General features: G+C 35.2%; 1 protein-coding gene across 2 annotated transcripts; it reads right to left on the minus strand.

Moving 5' to 3' along the window:
• Positions 1-124: 124 nt before the first annotated feature.
• On the minus strand, positions 125-22,816 carry LOC128993374 (SET and MYND domain-containing protein 4). 2 transcript variants are annotated; one of them, XM_054417238.1, is made up of 12 exons: positions 22,658-22,816; positions 15,541-15,724; positions 14,528-14,699; positions 12,548-12,692; positions 10,953-11,140; positions 9,619-9,817; positions 8,384-8,615; positions 7,458-7,587; positions 6,546-6,747; positions 5,114-5,329; positions 2,879-2,914; positions 125-459 (listed from the first exon to the last, which is right to left on the minus strand). In XM_054417238.1, exons 1-12 carry the CDS (start codon positions 22,678-22,680, stop codon positions 144-146), a joined length of 2,043 nt encoding a protein of 680 aa, XP_054273213.1. In that variant the 5' UTR covers positions 22,681-22,816; the 3' UTR covers positions 125-143. The 2 variants fall into 2 exon arrangements, with proteins under 2 accessions (XP_054273213.1, XP_054273214.1); XM_054417239.1 differs by lacking the exon at positions 2,879-2,914.
• Positions 22,817-25,608: the final 2,792 nt, after the last annotated feature.

The following is a 25,608-nucleotide window of genomic DNA, read 5'->3' on the forward strand; positions in this document are numbered from 1 at the left end:
CAGCTTTCTTGCCTTGTAATTTGCTTATTTTGCCTATGTTAATGTCCTACTTTAGTTGACCCATCGAGAAGGAGTCTACTGAATATCACTCTTAACACCTAATGAAGGCTTAATAACCACGACATTTCTGTTAGAAATTTATTTTATTTAACCACATGTTTGTTGTGTGGGTAAGCAAAGCAAGATCGCATTGCCTCTTGGGCTAAACTAATATTTTTCATTGGCGGTTTACAAATTACATGCATCACATCCAAGAATGCACTAAAAATCTCAGCCGCCTCGCAGAGTTTTCCCTCGCTCATCAAAGAAAAACCTCGAGAGTAATCTTCATTGTATGATTTAACTAGTAGTGCCAACTCTGAAGTGTTTAAAACTGTCGAGCACTTATTGCATTTGGCTTTCTGTTTCTTCCCATCGGTAAAAGCTGTGACGAATCCTTCACATCCATTTTTCTGGCATCTAAAATAGAAAACACGATTAGTAGATTAATATAAGAAAATAATTGCATCCTTTATACTTACAATTCGTTAAGAGTTAAGACTTATTTTTGACGTGTTCAACAAACTACTATGATTATATTACCTAGGGAAATAATTATACCCACATTGTAGCAAACTTGCACTAATTGAATTTTTTACAACTTATAATGCATTTTTAGTGCAATGTGATTAATTATAAAATGACATTTTTTATCTACACATCCATTCACATTAATTAAACAAACATTGGTTCAAAATTAGTTATTTCAACTTTGTTTGCTGATACACAAAAAAATACAGAAAAACTGTTTTGTAGCTCCACAGTCGTAGCATCTCATTCTAACTAAGATTAAAACTGTACATTATTTACGTAATGAATAAGTCAAAAGAGTATTCAAAGTAAGATAAATAAAAATAAATACAATCAGCTGTTCCCTTAGTTAAAGTATGTCTAAAATAATTGTGCGGTTGGAATTCAACATATGATTTCCCTATCATGGTAAATCTCCCACTCATTTACCCTTTTCTACACTGAAATCCCCTGTAACAATCATCTGTTTTATATTGCAGACAGGTTTTTTAGGAAGCATTTGTTTATTATGATTGAACTACACACATAATAAAACAATAAGATTTATTTTAACAATAAATAATCTACGTATCAATTTTAATTTCACTAAAAGTTTTGTTATAATGTAATATACATAATCCTGGACTAACATTTTTGCTTTTGATGGATTGTTTTAAATACAATTTCAGTTCTGGTAATGTAACTATACATTATTAGATTAGTTAATATCGTGGTAAACTGGTTTAAAAATTCTAAAAGTGATTCTTCACTTCTTTATTTAGTTGTTATTTTAATACCGTCGGTAATAGGAACTTTGTCAATGTCTCTATCGGAGCCCTAAGGTCAGATCAGGATGAAAACCATTGGGTTATCCTGTTTATGCCTGAGTAATCAGTGTACAACATTAAACTCACTAGGTAAATGACAAGTAAAAGCATTCAATTTTCTTTTACTGAGGATAAACTAACATAACAAATTGATCATACCATTTTGAATGAACGAGTTATGTTTGGAGATACACAGAAATTAAACCATTTGTATGTAACAGCTATATTAAAGTGTTTGCATTTTTCATCGTTTACTATAATTGTATAAATATTTCAAATCCTTAATAATAAAAGGCCAATACGCCTTAGTACACACCAAATAGAAAACAAATCTCGTAAAAACATATAAATTTAATTTGATTTTTAAAACATATATTAAACTACAAAATGAACACAATGGTGTAAATTTAACAAATATTAGTTGTAATGTGGACGTAAAAAAGTACTGGAGACGGTCCATTACATAATTCACTCTCATAACTGGAAAGTAGATATTCACCATCATCTTCGCTTAAGCCATCAGAGTCAGTGTCATACTGCAGATTTATAATAAATGCTTTTTTTAATAATTGTACACTCTAAAAATTGTATTTTTAGTTTGAATAGTAATGTCTTGGCACCTTTTGGCCATTTCTAATTAACACTAATCAATTAAACACAGACTGAATAATATTAAACTGCAAAAAAATACCATCAGAATAATCACAATGTTGTTTACTACTAAAATGTAAACAAAGTGACAACTGTTGTAAAATTATAAACAGTATGAATCAGCTGTAGGCTAATATGTTGTGGTGGCAGGGGCCAGGGAGAAAACAGGGGAAAACAAATTTGTCCTTCAACCGCACATTAAATTCAGACAGAGTATAGTAGTGTAAAAATCAAAAGTAATCATCTGTTCAAATGTAAATAAATCTTTTTTCATAAGGTAAACATGGGAAATTTAAAGGCCACTGAGGCAGAGCCCTTATGAGTTTTCCTAAATGTTATTTCACACAAACCTTCCCTGGGGTGTATACAATAACTTCTTAAAGTTTTGTTAATCGGATGTTCGGTTTGGTAACGCATGAAGGTCAAACATACATTGGATTTTATATATAATAGATGAATATAAACAAAGTTAAGGAATTAGAGTAGTTACAATAGGAATGTCCAGTGGCGGCCCTAGAGATTGGGGGGCCCAAGGGGAAGTTCAATAGCGGGCCTCTCTTAATATCTGAAATGAGGCTGTGCAGGGCCCCAGGCACCGCCTTGTTCACCTTTATGTAGGGCCGCCTCTGGGAATGTCATCAAACTTGAATAAGTTATACATTATGGTTTATAATGACAAAGGGGTACACAGTACTGGAAAGGGTCATCAAATTTCTACTACACAATCACCATAATGACCTTGGGGGTAGCATGCACAATATCTTGATTTATATATACATGGGTCTTAATAATAATTAATATCAAGTCTACTTCACTGGGGACTCAATTTCAACGTGTCAACCGTAAATTACCTTAGAAGATTGTTGCCATAGTCTGCAATTTCCTGTCTAAACAAATCAAGCAAAATTTAATAATTTTTGTCATGTTATGCTAATAGTTCCGAGGAACTGAGCCATGGCTTGGTATAGTTTATTTCAATTGTAAAAGCAATATAAAGGAAACTCACCTTTCTTACAACAAATTTAGGCTTTTATTATTTAACTAGGTTTCGTAATTTTCAGATATAGGACTTAACTGTATACTTTCATTTCCCAGACATTATTATTTGGGAAATAACATACAAAAACATTAGGTTTTTTGAGAAAAAAGAAAGTCAATAAGATACGTACTTAAAAATTAAAACTCTATTCACACACTATCAAAAATTCCTCTTTTATAAATATAAATATAGCTAATATTGCTAAAAGTTTAGACAATCAATCCCTGTTGGTACATTTTGTAACCTTTTAATGCTATTGATCATCACAGAATCAAACTGTTTAGTTGAAACAGCTGTTAAGATTCTTTAATTCCATTTAAATATGAGTGCTCATAAGGTTAACATGGGAAATTCCTGAGCCACTGGGGCGGAGCCCTTTTGATGGATCTGCACCAAACGTCACACAAACCATCCTTGAATAATCCTTAATAATGCCTGAAAGTTTCATTACAATCTGTCAAGCTGTTTCGGAGTCCATAACGTTCAAACACATATATATACAAACTTCCTCTTTTATAAATATAGATTACAGCAGAATTTCAATGTATTTAGCTGTGCAAATTATGCAAACTACGAAAAGAGTGCTCAAATATTGTGAAATCTACCTTTAAATATGAGTGAAACATTGAGTTGACGCCAGTGCACTCCGGCACCAATACGAAACACTCATCAACACTGACTAGTTCTATTTTACCCTTTATCGAGTAATCTTCAATGTAATCTTTGCTCAATAGTTACAACTGATGTTTATCAGTTTGTACTGTATTTTATAATTTGTTAGTTACTGTGGATAGCTTGTTGTTATAAACACATATTACAAGTCTTTTGTTTACTTTTACTTTCTCCCCCTATACCATAGTATATGGAGAAAGTACTGTATTGTTTTCGTCAAAATTTTCGAGTTTGAGTTTTGAGTGGATATATTCGTTTTGGGTCCCCCTGGACCCAAAAAAGTGGTTTTCGAAGTGATGTGTGTGTGTGTGTCTGTGTGTCTGGATGTGTACAGAGCTAGAGACTACACCTGTGGTCCGATTTCGATGAAATTTGGTATGTAGGTTCTAATCCATGGTATCTCCAGGTGTTTTTTTCATTTTTTGAAATTTTGATTTTTTAATGGGGATTTTCCCATAAAAACCCATAAAAAACCGGAAAAATCGGATTTTCTCAAAAATGGCCTGAACGATTTTGATAAAAATTTAGTATGTTGTAGCCCTTTAAATTCTGAACAAAATGGTACAAATCCCATTTCTGTAAAAATTACGGTTCAAAAGTTATGGTAAATTATGTTATTTTCCCATAAAAACCCCATAAAATAACGAAAATTAGGATTTTAGCTTGCCTTTTCCCGTACATAGGCAGTTTGATTTTTAAAAATTAACCCTTTAAACTGGAATAGGACTGTTATGTAAATTGTGAGTATTTCCATTAGTTATTAATAATCTTTTAGTTGACTCATTTAAAATCATCGGAAATTATGATTGTTATTTGTTTGTTCGATTTTGAGCAACATGTACACTAGTATTTATTATAGAGCAACTCAGTTTTTTTTTTTTTCTAACTGGGCTATAGTAATTTACTGAAGTAAAATATGAGTACCAAAAACGAACATGATATTTAAAAAAAATAATTAATATCTCTGAGCTTGTTACAACTGCTGAACGATTACATTTTTATAGTTCATGAAACTTTTCTTAGAAGAGGCACTCACCCACAGTTCATAACTAACCTCTAAAAATTAATATGGCTTTTCAGATTAAGAGTACCTATGTGAAGGCAATGGAATTAAAGATCTCTCGTATTGGATCATTTACTTCATTTTGCTAGGAAAGGTTAGCCATCATACTAAACTGTGTGAGTTGCTCTTCCATTTAATGCAGTACAATTGAATGTTATCTGTATGACAAAGCCCGGCATACATTTTAGAATTATCTGTCTCAAAACCAAGAGGCTTAAAAGACGTGCAATTCCTTAAGTTTAAATTAACTGTGATAACTTCCTTTTGATTTGATATTTAGAATTTACAAATTTGAATCAATTAATAATTTACCTTAACTGAAAGCTGTTTTCATCCATTTCTTCAAGTTTAGGCCAATTCTCTCTACATGCTTTGCACTCACACTTGAACCAATAACGGCTCAACAAGCTCCGATGTCTCTCGGCTTGTGTGCGGAATGTGAACACAGGACCGTAGTTCTCAGCCACGATGTCTCCAGGTTTAAGAGGTCGCACTGCTCGCACAACTATTTCTTTCCCTCGGAAGTATCTACAATGGAAACATTTACATTTTCTATCGTGATAAAAAAGTTTGGAACAACCATTTAACTTGTACATATAGTTTAATAGTCACACAGCTAGGTAGCAGGGTGGTTATAGTGCTCACATAGCAATCAGTTGTTATGTTGTTTTTTTAGAATTTTTAAAGTTGATCTTCAGAAAAGTCAGTAGGTTTTGAGTGTTCAAAACTGGGTCCAGATGTCCTTGATCATTGGGCTCTTAAAATGGTCCTGGATGTATAAAATGACCAATCTCAGTCGAAACAACCTATACAGGTCAGCTACGGTAACACATTTGCTGTGGTTGTGTGATGGCCAGGTGCGGGGACAGCTAATGCACTGTGTGTATGAGTAGGAAAAAAAATGCTTTAAGTTAGCTGACCCCAGTTCTACAGAAAGCTACAGGAAAGCTATAAATCCCTAAAAATCATTACTGTGATATCACTACATACATACATCCTTGCTACATACATCCTCCTACTATATATCCTTGCTACATACATCCTCCTACTATATATCCTTGCAGTGATTAACTGTACTGAACAGAGTGAACTTACAAGAGGAAAAGATTTTCACTCCGACAACACTCGAAGAGCTACAGACTACCTTCTCCCAGATGACCATACAACTCAATCCAAGTGTAAAACACTTGTGATTAATGACCGATGGACCCAGTTTCAAATCTTCTAAATGCTTACACAATTTTCTCAGCATTCTGATTACCCGTACTACTAATTTGCACAAGTTTGTGTAAATTATTAGTGAGGAAAAATTGATGCCATAAAATGAGCACTCCTTGTGCACTGAATTGTAGCAACTTATCATTGTTAACATTAGATGAATACACAATGCAAATCTCTCATAGCTAAACCACAGCCACTCTTCCTTCTCTTCACCCAACAGTATCCCTAATTTCTTTGTTTTCACTTATTTATTCATTTGGTGATTGTGATTTTATGTGGTTCAAAAAATTCTGTATTTTACTAATCCTGATGGAAAATTTCTACAATAATTTATCACTAATTTATTATGCTCCCTGTATATCTTCTGTAGCAGTACCCAATCCGAGGGTTTGCTCTTAATACAGTGTGATCAAGGGTCAATTCAATTTAACAGACAACTAATCTCACCACAGCTAATATACTTTTACCATAAAAAAAATAGTTAGACTTACTTAAATAGCATGTCTCATTTTATTTTACCAACCTAGCAATGGCAGGGTAGCAGTCGTGGTTAAGTAAGGCAACTGAAGGGTAAACCCCGACAGCAATGTAGTTTATCTTGGAAGAAGTAAAGTCCAGCTCGGATTTGTACATGGTCTCGTAGATCTCGTGAGCGTTAAACTGCAAACACTGCAGAAGATGAAGCAACACAGAACCCAGAAACAGCCTCATGCCTGATAGTTTGTCTGGGGACATCATTGATGATCATGCATTAAATACAGTGGAACTTCAATCATTCTAAATCCTTGATGAATTAATGTTGTTTATTCCCCTTGAACTTCCCTATATGTTGTAATGTTGATTTTACCTCTACAATTCAAAAGGTTCACGGAAACACCTTGAAAAGACCAAGTTTTATGGTATTTTCCGTCCTAAAAGTACCTCTATAAATCAAAGTTTTAGTCCGAAAACCTCTACTTACGTTTGCTGGTACGTCTAAGTATGTTTGCTGGTACGGGAAAGGTAATGAAGTATACTTTCTCCATAAGAATAACATTGTAGACCTACTCATACATTTTTTCCCCTAACAATTAAACGCATAATGATAAACCGTATACACTAAATTATTTGTTTTTTAAGCTTTACAAAATGGTTCTGAAAAATTTGCAAAATTTTATGTTTTTTGATGGTCAAGAATGAGAAAAACATATTTTTACCCCATAAAACCTCTTGTACAACCCCATTCCTATTGCCCAATCATGCTGGTTCGCAAACTCGTTGATAATTTAGCCTATAGGGAATAAGTTTGTTTTGTTAACCATGGCATAATATTTATCTACCTTTGAATTAAATTAATTAAAGAATTATAAAATTATGAATGAAAGAAAATGCAATACAAGAATGCAATTCATCAGTCTTAGGTATGCTAAACTATTTCAGATTCTAAACATCTTACCATCGTCGCAATCTTCAGAGGGTATGTATCCAGAGTGTTCAAGAATCTTGAGTAGAAAAAGAGCCATTAAAGTCCGGCTGACAAAATCGTCTGCCTTCCGTTTATCCGCATGAGTCACCAAGTTGGCAAGCTGTAAATGAATTGGATACTAAATTAAGGATTTAATATAGTTTAGTTATTAAAACTCTGTAACGGGACAAAAATTAACGTGGGGTAATATTTCACGGTCATCCCAAATAAATTTATTTGTTTCACGAAAAGGCCGCAACGAACGCTGGACATAGTGGTCATATGGAGGGTATGACCGTAGTTATCAACCCCGACGACAAGGGCGGTAGGAGAGAACCGCTCGAGAAGCGCCCCGGGCAGTCAGTCGTCCTTCAACCACGAATTGTTCGCTACACGACTCCCTACGAACCAATATCTGGCGATAGCCGATATTAACATCACGAGACAATACGAACACTGGTAACGCTCTATTTAAGAAAAAACTAAAAATGTTGATCAATAAACACTTTTTCACAACTTTTATTTCTTCTATTTATTTATTATATCTGTTTAATTGGAATAAGGTAAAATAAAATAAATGTTAAAGTTATTTGCTAATGGAAATGAACAAATCACTCTTTTTCAAATCTATTGTGACTACCCCCTCCCACAACTGAAACTGGTGATCATAACAACAATAATATATCTTAAAGAGTAAGGCTTCTACAGTCAATTTTCCTGAGTACAACCGCGTCATAGACTGGACCTTATTACCAAGAGCTATCATTTCAGACATAAATCTTCAAAGCAGTTTAACGTAACAGGTGTCAGGCGCTAACATTTTGCTGTCTGCATTTAGAATTAGGTTTTTGTCTGTAACGGAATCATACCCAGAGTACCTTAGTTTGTAGTGCTAGTGATATTTTTCCCATGCTTACATTGTTGTAGTCTGGGTTCACCGGTTGTTTGTTCCTGACTTTCTGCCAGTATTTGTACTTCTGCTGAGTGATGGTTCTCAGTGCAATGTAGCACAAGATGCTCATGCCTGAGCCGATCATTAGGTCCATGTAGCGACACTCGTGCTGGTGATAGACCTGCGCCGCATCTCGACAAGCCACACTGCAGAATGCTAGCCCGGCGCAGTGTCTACAGGCCACGGCACTGCGCAACCTGATAGACAAAATCGGGTTTGAAACATCAGTTGCATGGGAATCCATCTGACTTTCTCAAGCTGAAAAAACAACTTTTTTCACTTTTCGTGACTTTTCTGGCTGGGGGTTGGGATACAGAATAAACCTCAGTAAAAAGGTTGGTCTTAGGAGTACTTGAGAAAAATGAATAAAATTTAGATTTAAAATGTTTGTGCAGTCCAGGACTCTATTTTCAGGTCTGGTCAGACCAACGGTTGGCAGGAGAGATTCGCATGGGCAGAAAATGATTGTCAGGCCAAGTTTGGATTGAATCGAGCCTAACCGAGAGCAAATTTTCATAACCAAGGAGAGCATTTACAAAGATGCGCGATCGAAAACTGACGATTTTACCGTGATCATGGAAGACGGTTATGTCCCATGACCAAGGATGATGTCAAAGATTTTGTTTCGACTTCGGAAGATTTCACTGTGACTACTAAAGAGTTTCTCAATTTTGTCATGACCACGGAAGATGTTAACAATTTCGCTGTGATTGCAGACGATGTACTTGAATTTACACTAACCATGGAAGATGTTCATGATTTCAACCGAACTGAAGATGTTATCAAGTTTGCCGTGACCGCATGATATGTTCTTGATGCTACCGTGACCGCAGAAGATGTTTACGGTTTCGCCAAGATCATGTTTTGCCGGAGATGTTCATAATTTCGCTGTGACCGCGGAATATGATCTTGATCTTGCCGTGACTGTTGAAGGAGTTCTCAATTTTGCCATGGAAGACGTTTATGATTTTGCCGTGACTACTGAAGATGTTATCTATCTTTCCGTGACCGCAGAAGATGTTCTCGCTCTTACAGTGACCGCGAAAGATCTTCTTGATTTTGCTGAGACCGCGGAAGATGATTTTGATCTTGCTGGGACCACGGAAGATGTTCCCGATCTTGCCTTGACCATGGATGACATTTGCAATTCCACTGTGATTTTATGGTGTTAATACTGAAATAATGTTAAAACTAGGTTACCGAGCAAAGCAGTGATGACAGTGTGAACCAAACTTGTCCGGAAGAAGACAAGCAATGTGTGCCGGTTCTACAGCCAATACATCTCCACTTCTGATTGGCTGACGAGCCACGATGTAACGGCCAGCTTGTTCATCGGAGCATAGAGACAGTGCAGACGACAAACCCTTCAAGTGGGGGTGCGGCCCCTCAAGTAGGGTCACTGAAAAATTATGCATGAGTCAAATTGTAACTAAATGTATGGCTTTCATTTTTTTGTCAGCTTCCAAATAGATGTAAAAAAACTGCTATTTAGCACAAAGATGGAAAGGATGGAATCAGCTAGCTCTAGAACCAGGCAAGAACCCAATTTTGAAATGCCTTATCTCCAAAATTGGTAACTGGGCAAAACTTGTCATCTTGTTCGCTCTCAGAGTTAGCTTCAAGTGAGATTTGAGATCAAAATAATTCAACTATAAATCATCAAAACATACTTTAAAGAGTGGCCAGATGGATCAGTGTGTGTGTCGGTTTTAGAATGAATATGAACATATTGTCAAATCGAGCCACCAACAGAGTGTGCTAACTGCTAATTACAGAATGTTAAATATGCAAAATGTGAAACCATGCAAAACTGAAAAAACTTGACTGTAAACCTTAGCATCATTTATGTCTAATATTGGTTTTACATTACCTGTCTTTAGTTCCAAATTGTGACTTTTGTAGATGCTACATGTTTCGGCGAGCCGTTGTCAAGCATACAGTCCAGGAATGTAAATTATAAAATATGAGCTTCGTTGTTGGTTTACACACATGACACACAAAACATAAATAAATAATACTTTTGGTTGGATAGGCCTATGTTTTGTACCCGTAATAGGCCTCACGGGTTTAAAATATAGGCCTATCCAACTAAAAGTATTATTTATTTATATGTCGTGTGTTAAGTCTCATGAGTGTAAACCAAACAACGAAGCTAAGCGGATTTTTAATATACATTCCTGGACTGTATGCTTGACAATGGCAGCTCACCAAAATTTTGTAGCATCAACGAAAGACACAATTGGGAACTGACAACAGTTAATATAAAACCAATATTAGTCATTATTACAGTTCTGGGACTACTACAACGAATTTTAATCTTTTATGTATTAAAAAAATTATCAAAGTAGGGCCTACCTATCAAAAAATAAGAGAGGAAACAGACAAACATATATTTGACAGTAGCACACCAAAAGGCTCAATCAGCTATATGTTCTATTTAAATAATGAAAATTCCCTAATACTGGTTCACATAGATGAAACGTCTGCTTCAGTATCCAACAGACAACGCTAAAGTGCAGACCAACGTCACCTACCATCATCAGCTGGAGATGTCAGCTGTGGCTTGTCATTGGATAGAGACTTCAGTGCCTCCTCTATCTTGTTTCTCCAAGAGTTGTCTTCAGGAGGCAGTGTCTTGAGAGCTACTTGCAGTGCAACCTTGGCTCTCATTGGCTCCTCCAACTCTCGGTAACACTCAGCCATCAGCCAGTAAGCCTCCGTTCTATGAAATCACCATGAATTTAATGTAAAAATTACTAATTAGTAGAGGCAGATGCAGCTTTGGTTTGGTGTTTGCGAATAGGGACAAAAACTTGTACTAACTTTCCAAAACAGGTTATTAATGTGGTAAAAAACACTGAGTAAGATAATAAAGGTAATATATGTCAGCTTGTGAATTCCGGAATGCTTCTTTGACTCAGCTAAGAACCTGACTGCGGAATCTTAGGCAACGAATTTCAGACTCTGATAAGAGCATTGGCTGAGAGGTTATTAGAAAAATGGGGCTAGCCTTTACAGCCTGGTTGTAAATTGGGTCAGAGTGAGATTAACTTGCTCAATTTTAAGAGGGACGAGCATGTTGTTAAGAAGATCGAGGGAAAAAATTGAGATCAGCTTATGAAATTGAAGATGGAGCAGGCATTCAAAATCTATATTGAAACAATCAAAACTTTTAAGTAGCATTTGTAAATCTAGATTTATTAATCTTGTAGTAGTTACTTAAAATAAAACATTGTTTAACAAATAGTAATCAGATCTATTGTCATTATCAGTTATGTAGTTGTTGTTCTATCATGATTACAAATGTAGGGCTTGACAGCTGAGTGGTTATATTTGCTATAATATTGTTATATATTGTTGCTCTCTTAACAAACACAAGGTTGGCAGTTTAATCATTGACTTTAAAAGACAATGGTTTTATCCTGTTATAGTTTCACTGAAGAAACACTGGTCTTATACAAGGGTGATCAACTCAAGGAGGCCACCATTGGGATATCGCCATTTTCCAATATGGCGGCCAACTTAGAAATGTCTTATGGAACACTCTATATTTTATCATGTTTTCGGATAGAACATGCAATTTAAAAACTTTTATTCCTGTCATTTTTTTCTATAAACCTTTAGGAGTTACAGCCTATGAAAAAATTACTTCCGGTGTAATTTTGCATCATGTAGCTCCTAAACGAGTAAGTTTAGAGCAAAAATGTGAAGAGTAAATAAGTCTTAAAATTGCATCAACGTTCCATAAAATACAAAGTTTTCCACTTTCCAAGTTTGCTGCCATTTTGGAAAATGCCCACCATGTTTGAAATAAAAGAGTTAATATTTTGTAGGTATTTTATGGTAATTTTGGAATGTGGAGCAATTTTTGCTATAAACCTTGAACAAATCAACCTCATTGTCACACACCCCTTTAAAGTTGTTGTGAAGAAATCGTTAAGATTGTACTACAAGTCAGATTTTGTAGTTTATGACAAAAACAAATGTAGGCCCCCTCCAGACTTCAAAAACATACATTTTATATAGGACTCCCCTCCCAAAGGATGTGATCCCCCACCAATCAGTTGCCTCCCCCCCCCCCACCAAACTATCCCTGGGGTACCCCCCTGAGTATAGTAACACCACTGACCGCAAGTTATCTGGCAGTTTCTCTTTAAGAGCGAGTTGTACGTCGGCGAGACACAGATGATGTTCGGAGAGCTCTCTTAGAATGAAGGCTCGAGACCACAATGCCATTGGTAGACTGAGTCCTCCATTTGACGAGCTACCTGAGCCTGGAACAAAAAACTTAAGTATTGACTTTTGAATTTTGAAATTGTGAGACATCCTATCCAATGGACCAGCTGTAGCAATTTTTTATTCAAACAAAACATTTGAGCCACTCGGAGATCACTATCACACTTCTATTTTTAAAACGTTTTTATTAGCTTGCTTTCTTGTCCGGTACAAACTTTGAAATCATTTTATACTAACTTCCCGACGAGCTACAGACTTAAAACTTGAAACATAGCTCACAAATGGAAGACAATGCAATATTATATCATTTAATTTTCATATTTCCCTTGGGCTACGCCCCATGGGCTTGTTTATATTAAATCGCTTTCTTGCAAATTTTTATACTTCCCGATGAGCTAGAGACTTGAAATTTGAAATATAGCTCATAAATGGATGACAATGCAATATTATATCATTTAATTTTTATATTTCCCTTTGGACTACATCCCAAGGGCTTGTTTTTATTAGCTCGCTTTCCTACAAATTTTTATATCAATTTTAAACGAAGTTTCCGATGAGCTAGAGACTTGAAACTTGAAACATAGCTCACAAATGGATGACAATGCAATATTATATAATTTAATTTTCATATTTCCCTTGGGCTACGCCCCTTTGGCTTCCAAATTTTCCATGTTTACATTTTAAAAGAATGTAAACATATAAATTGATTTAAGTCAGCTGTAAATACTTAAATTTGACAGTTAGAAGAGCAGAGGTTAAGAGGTACAGGTTCTGCTTCCGAGATATTCTAAAAATATAAAACAATCATTTCAAAGTAAAGATAAAACATATGATTACAGATAATAAGGTTTTGGGTTTTGGTTATGCATTTTAGAGGCTATATAAAATAGATTTAACATATTTACACATTAAAGACTAAAAACTAGATAATAATTTATAAATAAAAATACTTTTTAAAAATAACACGTTTTTAAACGCACTAAAAAGTATAAAATAATTTATAAAATGTTGAGAGAATAAATACTTGTAAGATTTAAAACTAAAAACGTGGGGCGCATGCTGATTTACAATTAACTTCACCTATTGAACTAATATGATCTATTGCATGCGCCCCACGTTTTTTGTTTTAAATCTTACAAGTATTTATTTTCTCAACATTTTATAAATTATTTTATACTATTTAGTGCTTTTAAAAACGTGTTATTTTTAAAAAGTATTTTTATTTATAAATTATTCTAGCTTAATTTGCATGGTGTGGTATTAAAAGTTATGTAGTTGATAATGATTGGCCTTTCAGCTTATGGTGAAGTTGAAAAGGTAACATATTTGACTTATGTAATAATTTACATCACTGTAATCCTGTTGGTAAGTTCAACTCAACATCCTCTATTTGTATTCTAAAACTATCTACAGCTTTATAAGAGTGGAATACCTAGTTTTATCAATAAAGCATTGAGTCACTGAAAAGTATAAAATTGTGATTTTTGTAATATAATTAGTCAACTAAACATTTGACTTTAATGTTGAAAAAATGAAATCACTAAATAATGTAACAGGACAACAGGCAATTACAAATTTAGCTGTATCACAAGGAAGTAAAGATGAGTTCCTCACTTCTCTGTGGCAATATAGAGTAGTGGCAAAAATAATTGTCTTTACATAAAAGATCGAATTTCTAAAATTGATTTGTGGTCTAATCAAAACTCAAAATCATCAAAAGTTCATCTCCTTTACTGATAGCTTTCCCAAAGCTGTTATTTGAATAACCCCTCCACCTGTTCTCCGTTTCTATCTCTAGTTAACTAAGGTGTTTTGCTTGTATTAATGATAAAGACTGTCTAAGTGTCTACAGAGACATGCCAATGTTGCTCACCAGGAGGGGGAGCTCTTATCACAGCCTGGGTCAGTAGCAGCAACGCTCGCTCGTGCCGTCCTTTTTTCGCCTCTCGCTCCCCTTCCCCTCGCCTCTGCACAGCTAGGTGCTCAGCTTTGCCGCGGTAAAGCTGTGTTACATTGTCCAGGACTCCGTGGACTACCTCATAAAGCTGTAAACACAGCTGGACTTTTAGAAACTAAACATGAAAATGTACCTAAACTGCTTAATGAAGTAATGAGTTTGGGACATTCAAGTTAAACATAAAAGACATGTAATTTTCTATTTGACTCAAAAGAATGCTAGTAACAAAACTACTTACTTAATGATTTTTCGTGTGGCAGATTACTTGCAAATATGTAGATGTATTAGTTATTGATTTTCTCTTCGCAATACAGGTATATTATTGCACTGCAGTTGTTTTGAAGATTACTCCATCGGGTGTGTAGTGATTGACTAAAATAAATGATTATCTTTACATTTTGTCTTTACATTTTGAATGTCTTCATTTAAACAGTCAACAGTTAAATAAATATATAATACAAAGACACGACACAAAAACATTGCAGCACATGCACAGCTAAAATACTGGCAACCCACTCTGTCTACATAGATGCGAAGACAGTAATTAAAGTAACTAATAGATCTTTTAATAAACAACTTCATAATATACCCTTCAAGGTGGAGTTTATGAAATTGTGATTATAATTGTGACACACTCAGTGAATTTATCAAAACAAATAAAAGTAAATAAACAGAAAGTGAAAATTTAATAGAAAGTTACCTATTCTATTAAAAAATAGTATATTAACTACTAGTCACGAAAGTGACCCATTTCGGGGCAAGATCGTGTTTTACATGCGAGTCGAAGACGAGCATGGGAAACACTATCGAACATCACAGGGTATTGGTTATTCTTTTTTGAAATTAATAAACATGATCTAATAAACATCACAAATTCAACACTATTATTGCAAAACACTATTATATTGGGAAACTCTATTATTGCAGACCTCTTTATTATTGTAAATCTTCAAGAGTCGCTCTGCATCCGACTTGAGCTTCTTGAACTCATATAAAAAATGTGTTCCTGCTTGTGCTATTACAGTGTCAGCATAGCTTTGGAAAAATCCCTTCTTGTTGGATTGTAGGGTTGCTGCACTGCAGATTGAAGTGTAATATTCATCTTCCATCATTCTGTGGAAAAACATAAATAAAACAAAATTCACTCAAATAAACAAAATAAATCGTAGGTTATCTAGAATAACAAACTATCTAGGGCCTACAACATTACAAGATGAAATTAATAAGTTATCAATAAAATCATACACAAAGCCGCCTTTATGAAGACTTTGTTTATTTTTGTTCAGTTTTGCTGATTGTGATGAGTATGGAATATTATTAACCTTTTAATTCCCAAGCATATAAATAGCTAAAGAAAAAATCAGTTGTGATTATTCTGTTTACATGGTTTAAGCAAGCAATGTATACTTTTAGCGAATTTCCCATATAGGGAATAAGCTATTACCGTAGGTCTCATGGTAAGACCTGGACCCGGGACCGATTTAGTTTTTCGTTTTGAGGTCCCCAGAGGCCAAAAACACCATCCGTTCAAATTCATATATATATATTTACTAGCAGAGTACCCGTCCTTCGTACGGGGTTAAGTTTAAAATGCTCATTGCAGTTATAGCCAAGCCTTGCATTTGCAATGGGGGAGGAAAAAGTTTGATAAAATTTGCTTCTTTAAATTGACAGTATACTAATGGTATTACACATCTACAATAGCCATAATGTTCTACCACTGCAACTTAACAATAGAGCCTAAACAATATTTTGGTAGATTCGCAAAATATCACAAATTATTCATAAAATAAAAAAATAAAAAAAACATAAACATAACTGTAAACAATCCTACTTTGACAGTTCTCATTGCATATTACAGTTTTATGTTGCTGCTTAGTTCAAATTAGCTGTTTTCATAAATGAAAAAAATAATAGTGCTGCACCCTGTTGGTAAATCTTATTGAGCGAAGCTCTTATACGTCGACTTTTATGCATTTCGTAATACGCAAACTCCTCCTAGACGGCTGAATCAATCGTTTTCAAATTTTGGATGGTGATAAAGATCATATCGGTGAGTGCCAACATCTATATGGCGTTAAAAATAACTCTCAGGAATCCGCCCCACTGGGTCTCAAAGTTTCAATGTAATCCTTATGGAAGCAGTATTTGACACATAAACAAAGAAATATGATCAGCTGTTGACTTTTAAATGCAGTAGATAAATAAATAGCTGATAGCATTATTCCACAGATATTAGAACATAAACGGTGGTATGGATCATAAAATAAACAAATGACGACACTAGCTTGAGGTCCGCGACGTAGGAAGTGTTAAAGTAAGTACTAAAGGTGAGCAGTCTGGAGTGTGCAAACTGTTTATGACGATTAGATTTAGGTATCTGCATTCCAAAAATTATAAGTGAAGGGAGGAAAACGGGTACGCGACGTAGGAAGTAATGAAGGAAGTAGTCAAGGCAAGCTGTCCGGAGTGTGGAAACTGCTTATGACCATTATATTAAGATATTTGCAATCCTATGATGCTATGGGAAGAGAGGGAAACATGTCGACGATGTAGGAAGTGGTGAAGGAGGTAGTCAAGGCATGCTGTCCGGAGTATGGGAACTGTTTATGACGATTAGATGATGATATCTGCAATCATAAAATGCTATGGGAAGGGAGGATAACGGGTCTGCGACGTAGGAAGTGATGAAGGAAGAAGTCAAGGCAAGCTGTCCGGAGTGTGGGAACTGTTTATGACGATTAAGGTATCTGCAATCATAAAAGTCTACGGAAAGGGAGGGAAACAGGTCCGTGGCGTAGGAAGTGGCGAAGGAAGTAGTAAAGACGAGCAGTCCGGAATGTTGGAACTGCTTATGACGATTACATTAAGGTATCTGCAATCATAAAATGCTATGGAAAGGGAGGAAAACGGGTCCGCAACGTAGGAAGTGATAAAGGAAGTAGTCAAGGCAAGCTGTCCGGGTCGTGGGAACTGCTTAAGACCATTATATTAAGGTATTTGCAATCCTATGATGCTATGGGAAGGGAGGGAAACATGTCCGTCACGTAGGAAGTGGCGATGGAAGTAGTAAAGGCGAGCAGTCCGGAGTGTTGGAACTGTTTATGACGATTAGATTAAGGTATCTGCAATCATAAAATTCTATGGGAAGGGAGGAAAATATGTGCACGATGTAGGAAGTGATGAAGGAAGTAGTCAAAGCAAGCTGTCCGGAGTGTGGGAACTGTTTATGACGATTAGATTAAGGTATCTGCAATCATAAAAGTCTACGGAAAGGGAGGGAAACAGGTCCGTGGTGTAGGAAGTGGCGAAGGAAGTAGTAAAGACGAGCAGTCCGGAATGTTGGAACTGCTTATGACGTTTACATTAAGGTATCTGCAATCATAAAATGCTATGGAAAGGGAGGAAAACGGGTCCGCGACGTAGGAAGTGATGAAGGAAGTAGTCAAGGCAAGCTGTCCGGGTTGTGGGAACTGCTTAAGACCATTATATTAAGGTATTTGCAATCCTATGATGCTATGGGAAGGGAGGGAAACATGTTCGTCACGTAGGAAGTGGCGATGGAAGTAGTAAAGGCGAGCAGTCCGGAGTGTTGGAACTGTTTATGACGATTAGATTAAGGTATCTGCAATCATAAAATGCTATGGGAAGGGAGGATAACGGGTCTGCGACGTAGGAAGTGATGAAGGAAGTAGTCAAGGCAAGCTGTCCGGAGTGTGGGAACTGTTTATGACGATTAGATTAAGGTATCTGCAATCATAAAAGTCTACGGAAAGGGAGGGAAACAGGTCCGTGGCGTAGGAAGTGGCGAAGGAAGTAGTAAAGACGAGCAGTCCGGAATGTTGGAACTGCTTATGACGATTACATTAAGGTATCTGCAATCATAAAATGCTATGGAAAGGGAGGAAAACGGGTCCGCGACGTAGGAAGTGATAAAGGAAGTAGTCAAGGCAAGCTGTCCGGGTTGTGGGAACTGCTTAAGACCATTATATTAAGGTATTTGCAATCCTAAGATGCTATGGGAAGGGAGGGAAACATGTCCGTCACGTAGGAAGTGGCGATGGAAGTAGTAAAGGCGAGCAGTCCGGAGTGTTGGAACTGTTTATGACGATTAGATTAAGGTATCTGCAATCATAAAATTCTATGGGAAGGGAGGAAAATATGTGCACGATGTAGGAAGTGATGAAGGAAGTAGTCAAAGCAAGCTGTCCGGAGTGTGGGAACTGTTTATGACGATTAGATTAAGGTATCTGCAATCATAAAAGTCTACGGAAAGGGAGGGAAACAGGTCCGTGGTGTAGGAAGTGGCGAAGGAAGTAGTAAAGACGAGCAGTCCGGAATGTTGGAACTGCTTATGACGTTTACATTAAGGTATCTGCAATCATAAAATGCTATGGAAAGGGAGGAAAACGGGTCCGCGACGTAGGAAGTGATGAAGGAAGTAGTCAAGGCAAGCTGTCCAGGTTGTGGGAACTGCTTAAGACCATTATATTAAGGTATTTGCAATCCTATGATGCTATGGGAAGGGAGGGAAACATGTCCGTCACGTAGGAAGTGGCGATGGAAGTAGTAAAGGCGAGCAGTCCGGAGTGTTGGAACTGTTTATGACGATTAGATTAAGGTATCTGCAATCATAAAATTCTATGGGAAGGGAGGAAAGCAGGTCCACGATGTAGGAAGTGGTGAAGGAGGTAGTCAAGGCAAGCTGTCCGGAGTGTTGGAACTGTTTATGACGATTAGATTAAGGTATCTGCAATCATATGATGCTATGGGAAGGGAGGGAAACAGGTCCGTCACGTAGAGGAAGTGGTGAAGGAAGTAGTAAAGGCGAGCGTGTTGAGTGTGGGAATGGATTAATGTATCTGCAAAGCTAAAACGCTATGGGAAGAGACTCTAGACTGTAGCTTAAAATAATTTTGAAGCACGAATCGATACAAATTTCGATATACATGCAATCGTTTATAATAGAAATTTACAACTGAGTTGACAACAGCTGATTTTTACTCCATAGAGGATAAAAACTATTTTTACTCCATAGAGGATAAAAACATTTTTACTTCCTAAAGAGTAAAATTGCTACTTTAGACCCGCAACGCATACATTAAAAACGACTGGTATTACTGCAGTATGACCAAAACGATATAATATAAACCCTTGACGACTCCGCTCAATTTTGTGGATGCCTCTGCGAACGCCACCTAGTAACATTTAATGCTTTTGAATATCATGGAACCAACTTTTTTTAGTTGAAACAGCTGAAAAAACTCTTTATTTCCCTTTAAATATGAATACTTTTAAGGTTACCATGGGGAACCACAGAGCCTTTGGGGCGGAGCCCGAAAGGATATTTGAGATGAGAATATGCCTATATGTTAATAGGGAATGTGAGCTATCATCATGCCAAATTTCAGCCCAATCCGCCCAGTAGTTAATGTGTGATTGAACTTCAAACAAACAAACAAACAAATAAACAAACAAACACACAAACTTTCACATTTATAATATTAGTAAGATATATATATATTTATATATGTGTCCGTTAGCGCGATAACTCGAGAAAAATGATCCGATTTTGATGAAATTTGGTATAAACGTGTAAACCTACATTTATTTGAACGAGTTTGCGAACCAGCATGATCGGACTATGGGAACAGGGGTTTATGGGGGGTTTTATGGGGTAAAAATGGGTTTTTCTAATTTTTCACCCTGAAAACATAAAATTTTGCAATTTCTTTCTAAACCATTTTGTAGAGCTCAAAAAAACAAATAATTTAGTATATTGAAGCATTGTTGCATGCCTAACGGTTACGGAAAAATCGCAAAATAATGTAAATTTAAAATTACCATGTTATTCTTATGGAGAATAAATACAGTGTTGTAGCTTGCTTGTGTATGGACATATATTAATGAAATTTTGAAATTTTGTTTAATTTATACTGAGCTATTAATATTTCAATAAAACCCCCCTATTTTCTTCCCTGTAGCAACAAACCTAAGTACTCATTAATATTAATGATGTTTAAATAGGAAATAAATCTGACAATTTAAAGGGAACAATTTAGTGGAATTCCAGCTGTGTATATGGAAATTCGCTTAGTCTGCAGGTTTGCTTCGGCGGGGATATTTTCTTATATATTTGATTAAAAAGTTAGAATTATGAGTTCACATGGAGTCACTAGGAATCTACAACATAACAAATTCACCCCCGCCGCAGCAAACCTGCCATCTAAGCGAATTTCCATTTGGCTGAATTGATTTTCAATTGATCTATTTAAATAACATTATGTTTAACGAGTACCTAGGTTTGCTGCTAAAGGAAACTAATAAAGTAGTGTGTTTTTAGTAAAATATTGATAGCTTACTATAAAATAAATAAATTTGTCAAGTTTGATTAAAATATATCCATAAACAAGCAACCTACAACATTTTACAATATTCTTCATAAGAATAACATGGGAATTTTAAATTTACCATTTTTTGTTTTTTGTTTTATCCGTAACCAATAACCGTACAAAAACACTTTGATAAACTGAATTGTTTGTTTTTTTTAAGCTCTTTAAGAAAGTTTAGAGAAAAATTGGGAAATTTTGTGTTTTGAGGGTCAAAAGTGAGAAAAACCAATTTTCACCCCATAAAACCCTGTTCCCATGGTCCGATCATGCTGGATAGCGAACTCATTCAAGTTTATCCCGCCTTACACCTTCAAACCAAATTTCATCAAAATCGGATAAAAATTACTCAAGTTATCATGTTCACGGACACACATATATATATATATATATATATGTTCTCAAAATTCAACTATTTGTAAACAGTTCATATTTATTTGTTTTGTTCATATTTACATTTTTCATTTCTCTTTGCTTGAAAACGTTTGTATTAAACGAAAATTTGCTCTGTTTCATGTTTCATTCATCATAAACTCTATCAAGATCTCCTCAAGAATATATATATATATATATAAAAATTTGAACGAATGGTGTTTTTGGCCTCTGGGGACATAAAAATGAAAAAGTAAATCGGTCCCGGGCCTAAGTCTTACCATGAGACCTACGGTAATAGCTACTTCCCTATAGGGAAATTCGCTAAAACGGTATCATCAACAGCATTCTGACACAATACTTTCTCCCATAAGTTTGTCAACAACCTTTATCATGTGTAAGCGGTGAGAGTAAATATACGGAAATGGGATTTGTACAATTTTCTTCAGAATTTAAAGGACTATAACATACTAAATTTTTATCAAAATCGTTCGAGCCAATTTTGGGAAAATCCGATTTTCAGAACTGAATACAGCCTAAAAAATGGAAGAATTTTTGCCGTTAAGGTTAAATTTGAGAGCCAGTCACTTCCTTGCCTATAATAGAAACCTCCAGTAAAGAGATTCTGATATTGTTGCCCCAGTGCTACCAACGTCAAGAAAATACATTTACCTACCAAACAGGAGTCCAAATGGAATCATTAGAAAACATCTAACTTGGGCGACTGCAATGCAAATCACGATTTCAATAAAGCGGTACGTTATAACCCTTTGATTCCCAACGAGTCCAGGACTCCTTGGGAATCAAATAAGGGTGTTATAAATACGTTGGTCTTTAATAATATTTTATCATTAAGTTACTAAGGATATAATTGCAGACATCTTCCATCACAATTGGTATAAAAACAACGTTTTCAGAAGTTTTTTTTATAAATGTTGTTGAAAATGTCTGCATTATGTGTGTATTCTGTTCAGATAAGTAATCACAAAGATATAGAGATGAATGATGTACTTCAATCAGTTCAATATCATGGGCCTTATAGTGAAAACACATAAAAGAGACTTTCCATCAATAGAATAAAAAAAGAAACATTAAAATAATTATTTCGAGGTAGTTTCATGTAACAAATGTTTGGGTTTAAAAGAAATCAAGCCATAAAATTACAAATTTATGAATCTTAATATATTTTTTAAGTAATTAATTCAGATTTTCAGTCAGTAATCTGTATAGATAGATATAAACTTAGTTATTTTAAAAATAGGGTAGTGTATACAAGAGAATTTACCTGTAAGAATGCCGGGGTTTCATCAACTATCAACAGAAAAAGAAAGATTTAAGACTCATTACATTGTAGATCTATTGTTGGCGACGGCGACTCAATTTCAGTCTTTGTTTTGCATTACAAAGTAAGTAGAACAGATTGAATGTCTTGGGATATTATTACCACTTACCAGAGCAGTGTCTTAAAATAAACGCCTTGCAGGGAAGCCAACCGACATTTTTCTAGCATTTAGTTTAAATCCCACTATTTGTATATATCTGGAAAATACATTTTTTACACCTCCCAGCACTTCTATTTGATAGGTTTATTAATTAAATTGGTTTATACATCTAAGAATGAGATTAAAAATATATTCAGTTCTTCATAATTACTAAGGATTATGATTCCTTCCATTATGATTCCTATGATATAGGAAGGCTAAGGATAATTCCTAAGGTTTATCAATAACATTAGGTTTATAGCTTAGTCTGCATGTTTGCTGCGGCGGGGATATATATATTATGTATCTGTACATTTTAAGCGGAGTCAATATTGTCATAGTCCAGTAACCAATCTAACAAATACCATTAGATGCTTCCAAACAAAACAGCTGTTATAACACCACTTGCTGCGACGTTGCCAATTCGAAGGCCGCGGCCTGGGGCCCATTTCATAATAAAGCACAAACTAATATTATTAGTAAATCAGCTGATCGCCCAATGCAAATCTAATGGAAAATTACAAGTTACAAGTTGTAACTTGTAGTTTATTATGAAATGGGGGAATGGGCCCCTGGAGTTAAAGGCGGCCGTGGGAGAACATAGTCACCACTCACCAGTCTCAGTCTCAGTCTCAGTCCCAGTCCCAGTCGGAGTTTGGATCGGATCGGACTCGGAGTCACAGAAACCAGAAACAGAACAGAGAATAGATGGATGGTCTTCAAAAGTTCCAAAATCGGAAGATCCAAAGAATATATTGCCGATCGGAAGTTCCAAAATCGAAAGATCCAACGTTTATATTGCCGATCGGATCTTCCAAAATCGGAATTTCCAAAGGTTATTTAGCGGGTCGGAAGATCCAAAATCAAAAGATCCAAAGAAAATATTGCCGATCGGAAGTTCCAAAATCGTAAGATCCAAAAGTACAGTCATAACTAGAAGTACAAATTTATTTCTTAAAGTAAACTTATGAAATAGGCTGTCCTTTTCACTTTGGATCTTGCGATCGTATGTCGGGTCGGAATTTCCAAAACGCTACTAGTCAGATCGGAACATCCAAAATGCTAGAACTGTTGCGTCTCTCAGATTGAAGGCGATGAACGCCGTAACCAGCCGCGTTGCTAATGTCAGGGGAAAAGTTTAGACACTCGAGTTTAGATCTGTATAGAAAAGTAACCAAACTACTTATTTGGTGTGTGTATTTTTTGTTCAAAAATCATTTCAACATCATATTTAAGACGTATATTCAGACAATGTTTAAAAACAACATTTTAATTCGCTCTATGTTAGATAAATATTGTCACATAAATTAGCCATTAAGTATAACGGAGTTTCTAATTAATTTTAGTTTTGTTCTAATTTATATCACGTAAAGGCAATTACTAAAATACTGTTTGTATTTTATCAATGGAGTATCAAAATGCCCTTTGAAGCACTCTTTGTATAGTTTTACAATTCTCTTAGCGTATGTATTGGCCTTAAATATATGCTATGATAATTTTTTTTACATCTCCTTTTTTAAATTTAACCATCATGACAACAATATTATCAAACATAGATGGAATGAAATACTCCTAATAGAAGAGTTAATCTTCTGAGAATACTCTCAGTAGGCTAACATTTTATTTTTTGCTATTAGAACATAGAATTAAGTATTATGGAACAAATAGGTAGTTTACTTTGTGGTTTATACTGTATTTATCTGAAGTAACTTATCTTTTTATAAAGTAAAATATGTATCTAGATAACAGCCCAATTTGTTTAGGAAATCTTAATTTTCCTCATACAGTTTCTAACTCCCGTATTTGTCAAATACTGCTTGCCTCACTGTGGTATATATAGATTGCCTTCTAACAAGGCACCATAATTGCAGATGGCGTATATCGGTTGATGCCATGTTGATGTATGTAACTAAATCATAATCCCTGAATTTAAAATCTTAGATCGAAAGACTTAATGCTAGACTTTAAAGACTTTATGATTGAAAGATACCAATTCAATAATACAAGTCTTGAATTAACTCAATAATTCACTAACTCTTGACTCTAACTCTTGTTTGTGTCTGATACTAAATACATTAAAAAGTAGTATGCAAATTATTTGATTTGCATTTTATATTTATATGAAATTTTTTATATACTCAACAAATTTTTACCCTTCGTTCATTTGGGGTCTGAGGCATATCCCTAATCATTTCATGGCTTTTGTTTGATCAATGTCAATGTAAGGGTTATTAATTACTTAGCAAGTACCTTCGGCTTCACCTGCGATGGTATAACCATAAATATCATATAGCATAAGAAATGCTTTATGATATATACTTATTTTTACGTAATTAAGTAAATTTGTTTGTGTAATCTTTTTGGATTTAGTTACTTCTTTAATTATGTTACGGTAATAATAATAATTATCCGTAATGGTTGTGCCAATGATGATGACTAAGATATCATTATTGTGTACTGCCTCCCGTAAAATTAAAATACTCCCGCGTCAGTGAACCTGCAGAGAAACCAATTTTCCATTTACCTTGCTGTAATTCTACTAAATTCTTCCCTAGTAATTGTAAGAAATATTTCCTATATGAATATTATTAATTTCAATGAGTACCTAGGTTTGCTGTTACAGGGGGGAGATAATTTGGTGTGTATGTTATTGATAGCTTGGTATGAAGTAAACCAATTTGCCCAATCTGTTTCTCTAAGGTGTAGTTATTTCATAGGCTGTATCGTATATTTCAAATTAGTAAATCCTGTGTTG

This window comes from Macrosteles quadrilineatus, unplaced genomic scaffold (genome assembly GCF_028750875.1).
Source record: "Macrosteles quadrilineatus isolate MER2022 unplaced genomic scaffold, UCM_ALF_1.0 Scaffold_4__1_contigs__length_99947679, whole genome shotgun sequence".
Lineage (NCBI taxonomy): Eukaryota > Metazoa > Arthropoda > Insecta > Hemiptera > Cicadellidae > Macrosteles > Macrosteles quadrilineatus.

What these genes read in the sequence shown, in the direction of transcription:
- LOC128993374 (XM_054417238.1), bottom strand. Translation starts at nt 22,680, where the DNA reads ATGAAACCCCGGCATTCTTACAG. An exon ending in GACATCTCCAGCTGATGATG is followed by an intron (nt 9,818 to 10,952) that starts GTAGGTGACGTT and finishes ATAATTTTTCAG; the next exon opens with TGACCCTACTTGAGGGGCCG. An exon ending in TATGGCAACAATCTTCTAAG is followed by an intron (nt 460 to 2,878) that starts GTAATTTACGGT and finishes TTTCTATTTTAG; the next exon opens with ATGCCAGAAAAATGGATGTG.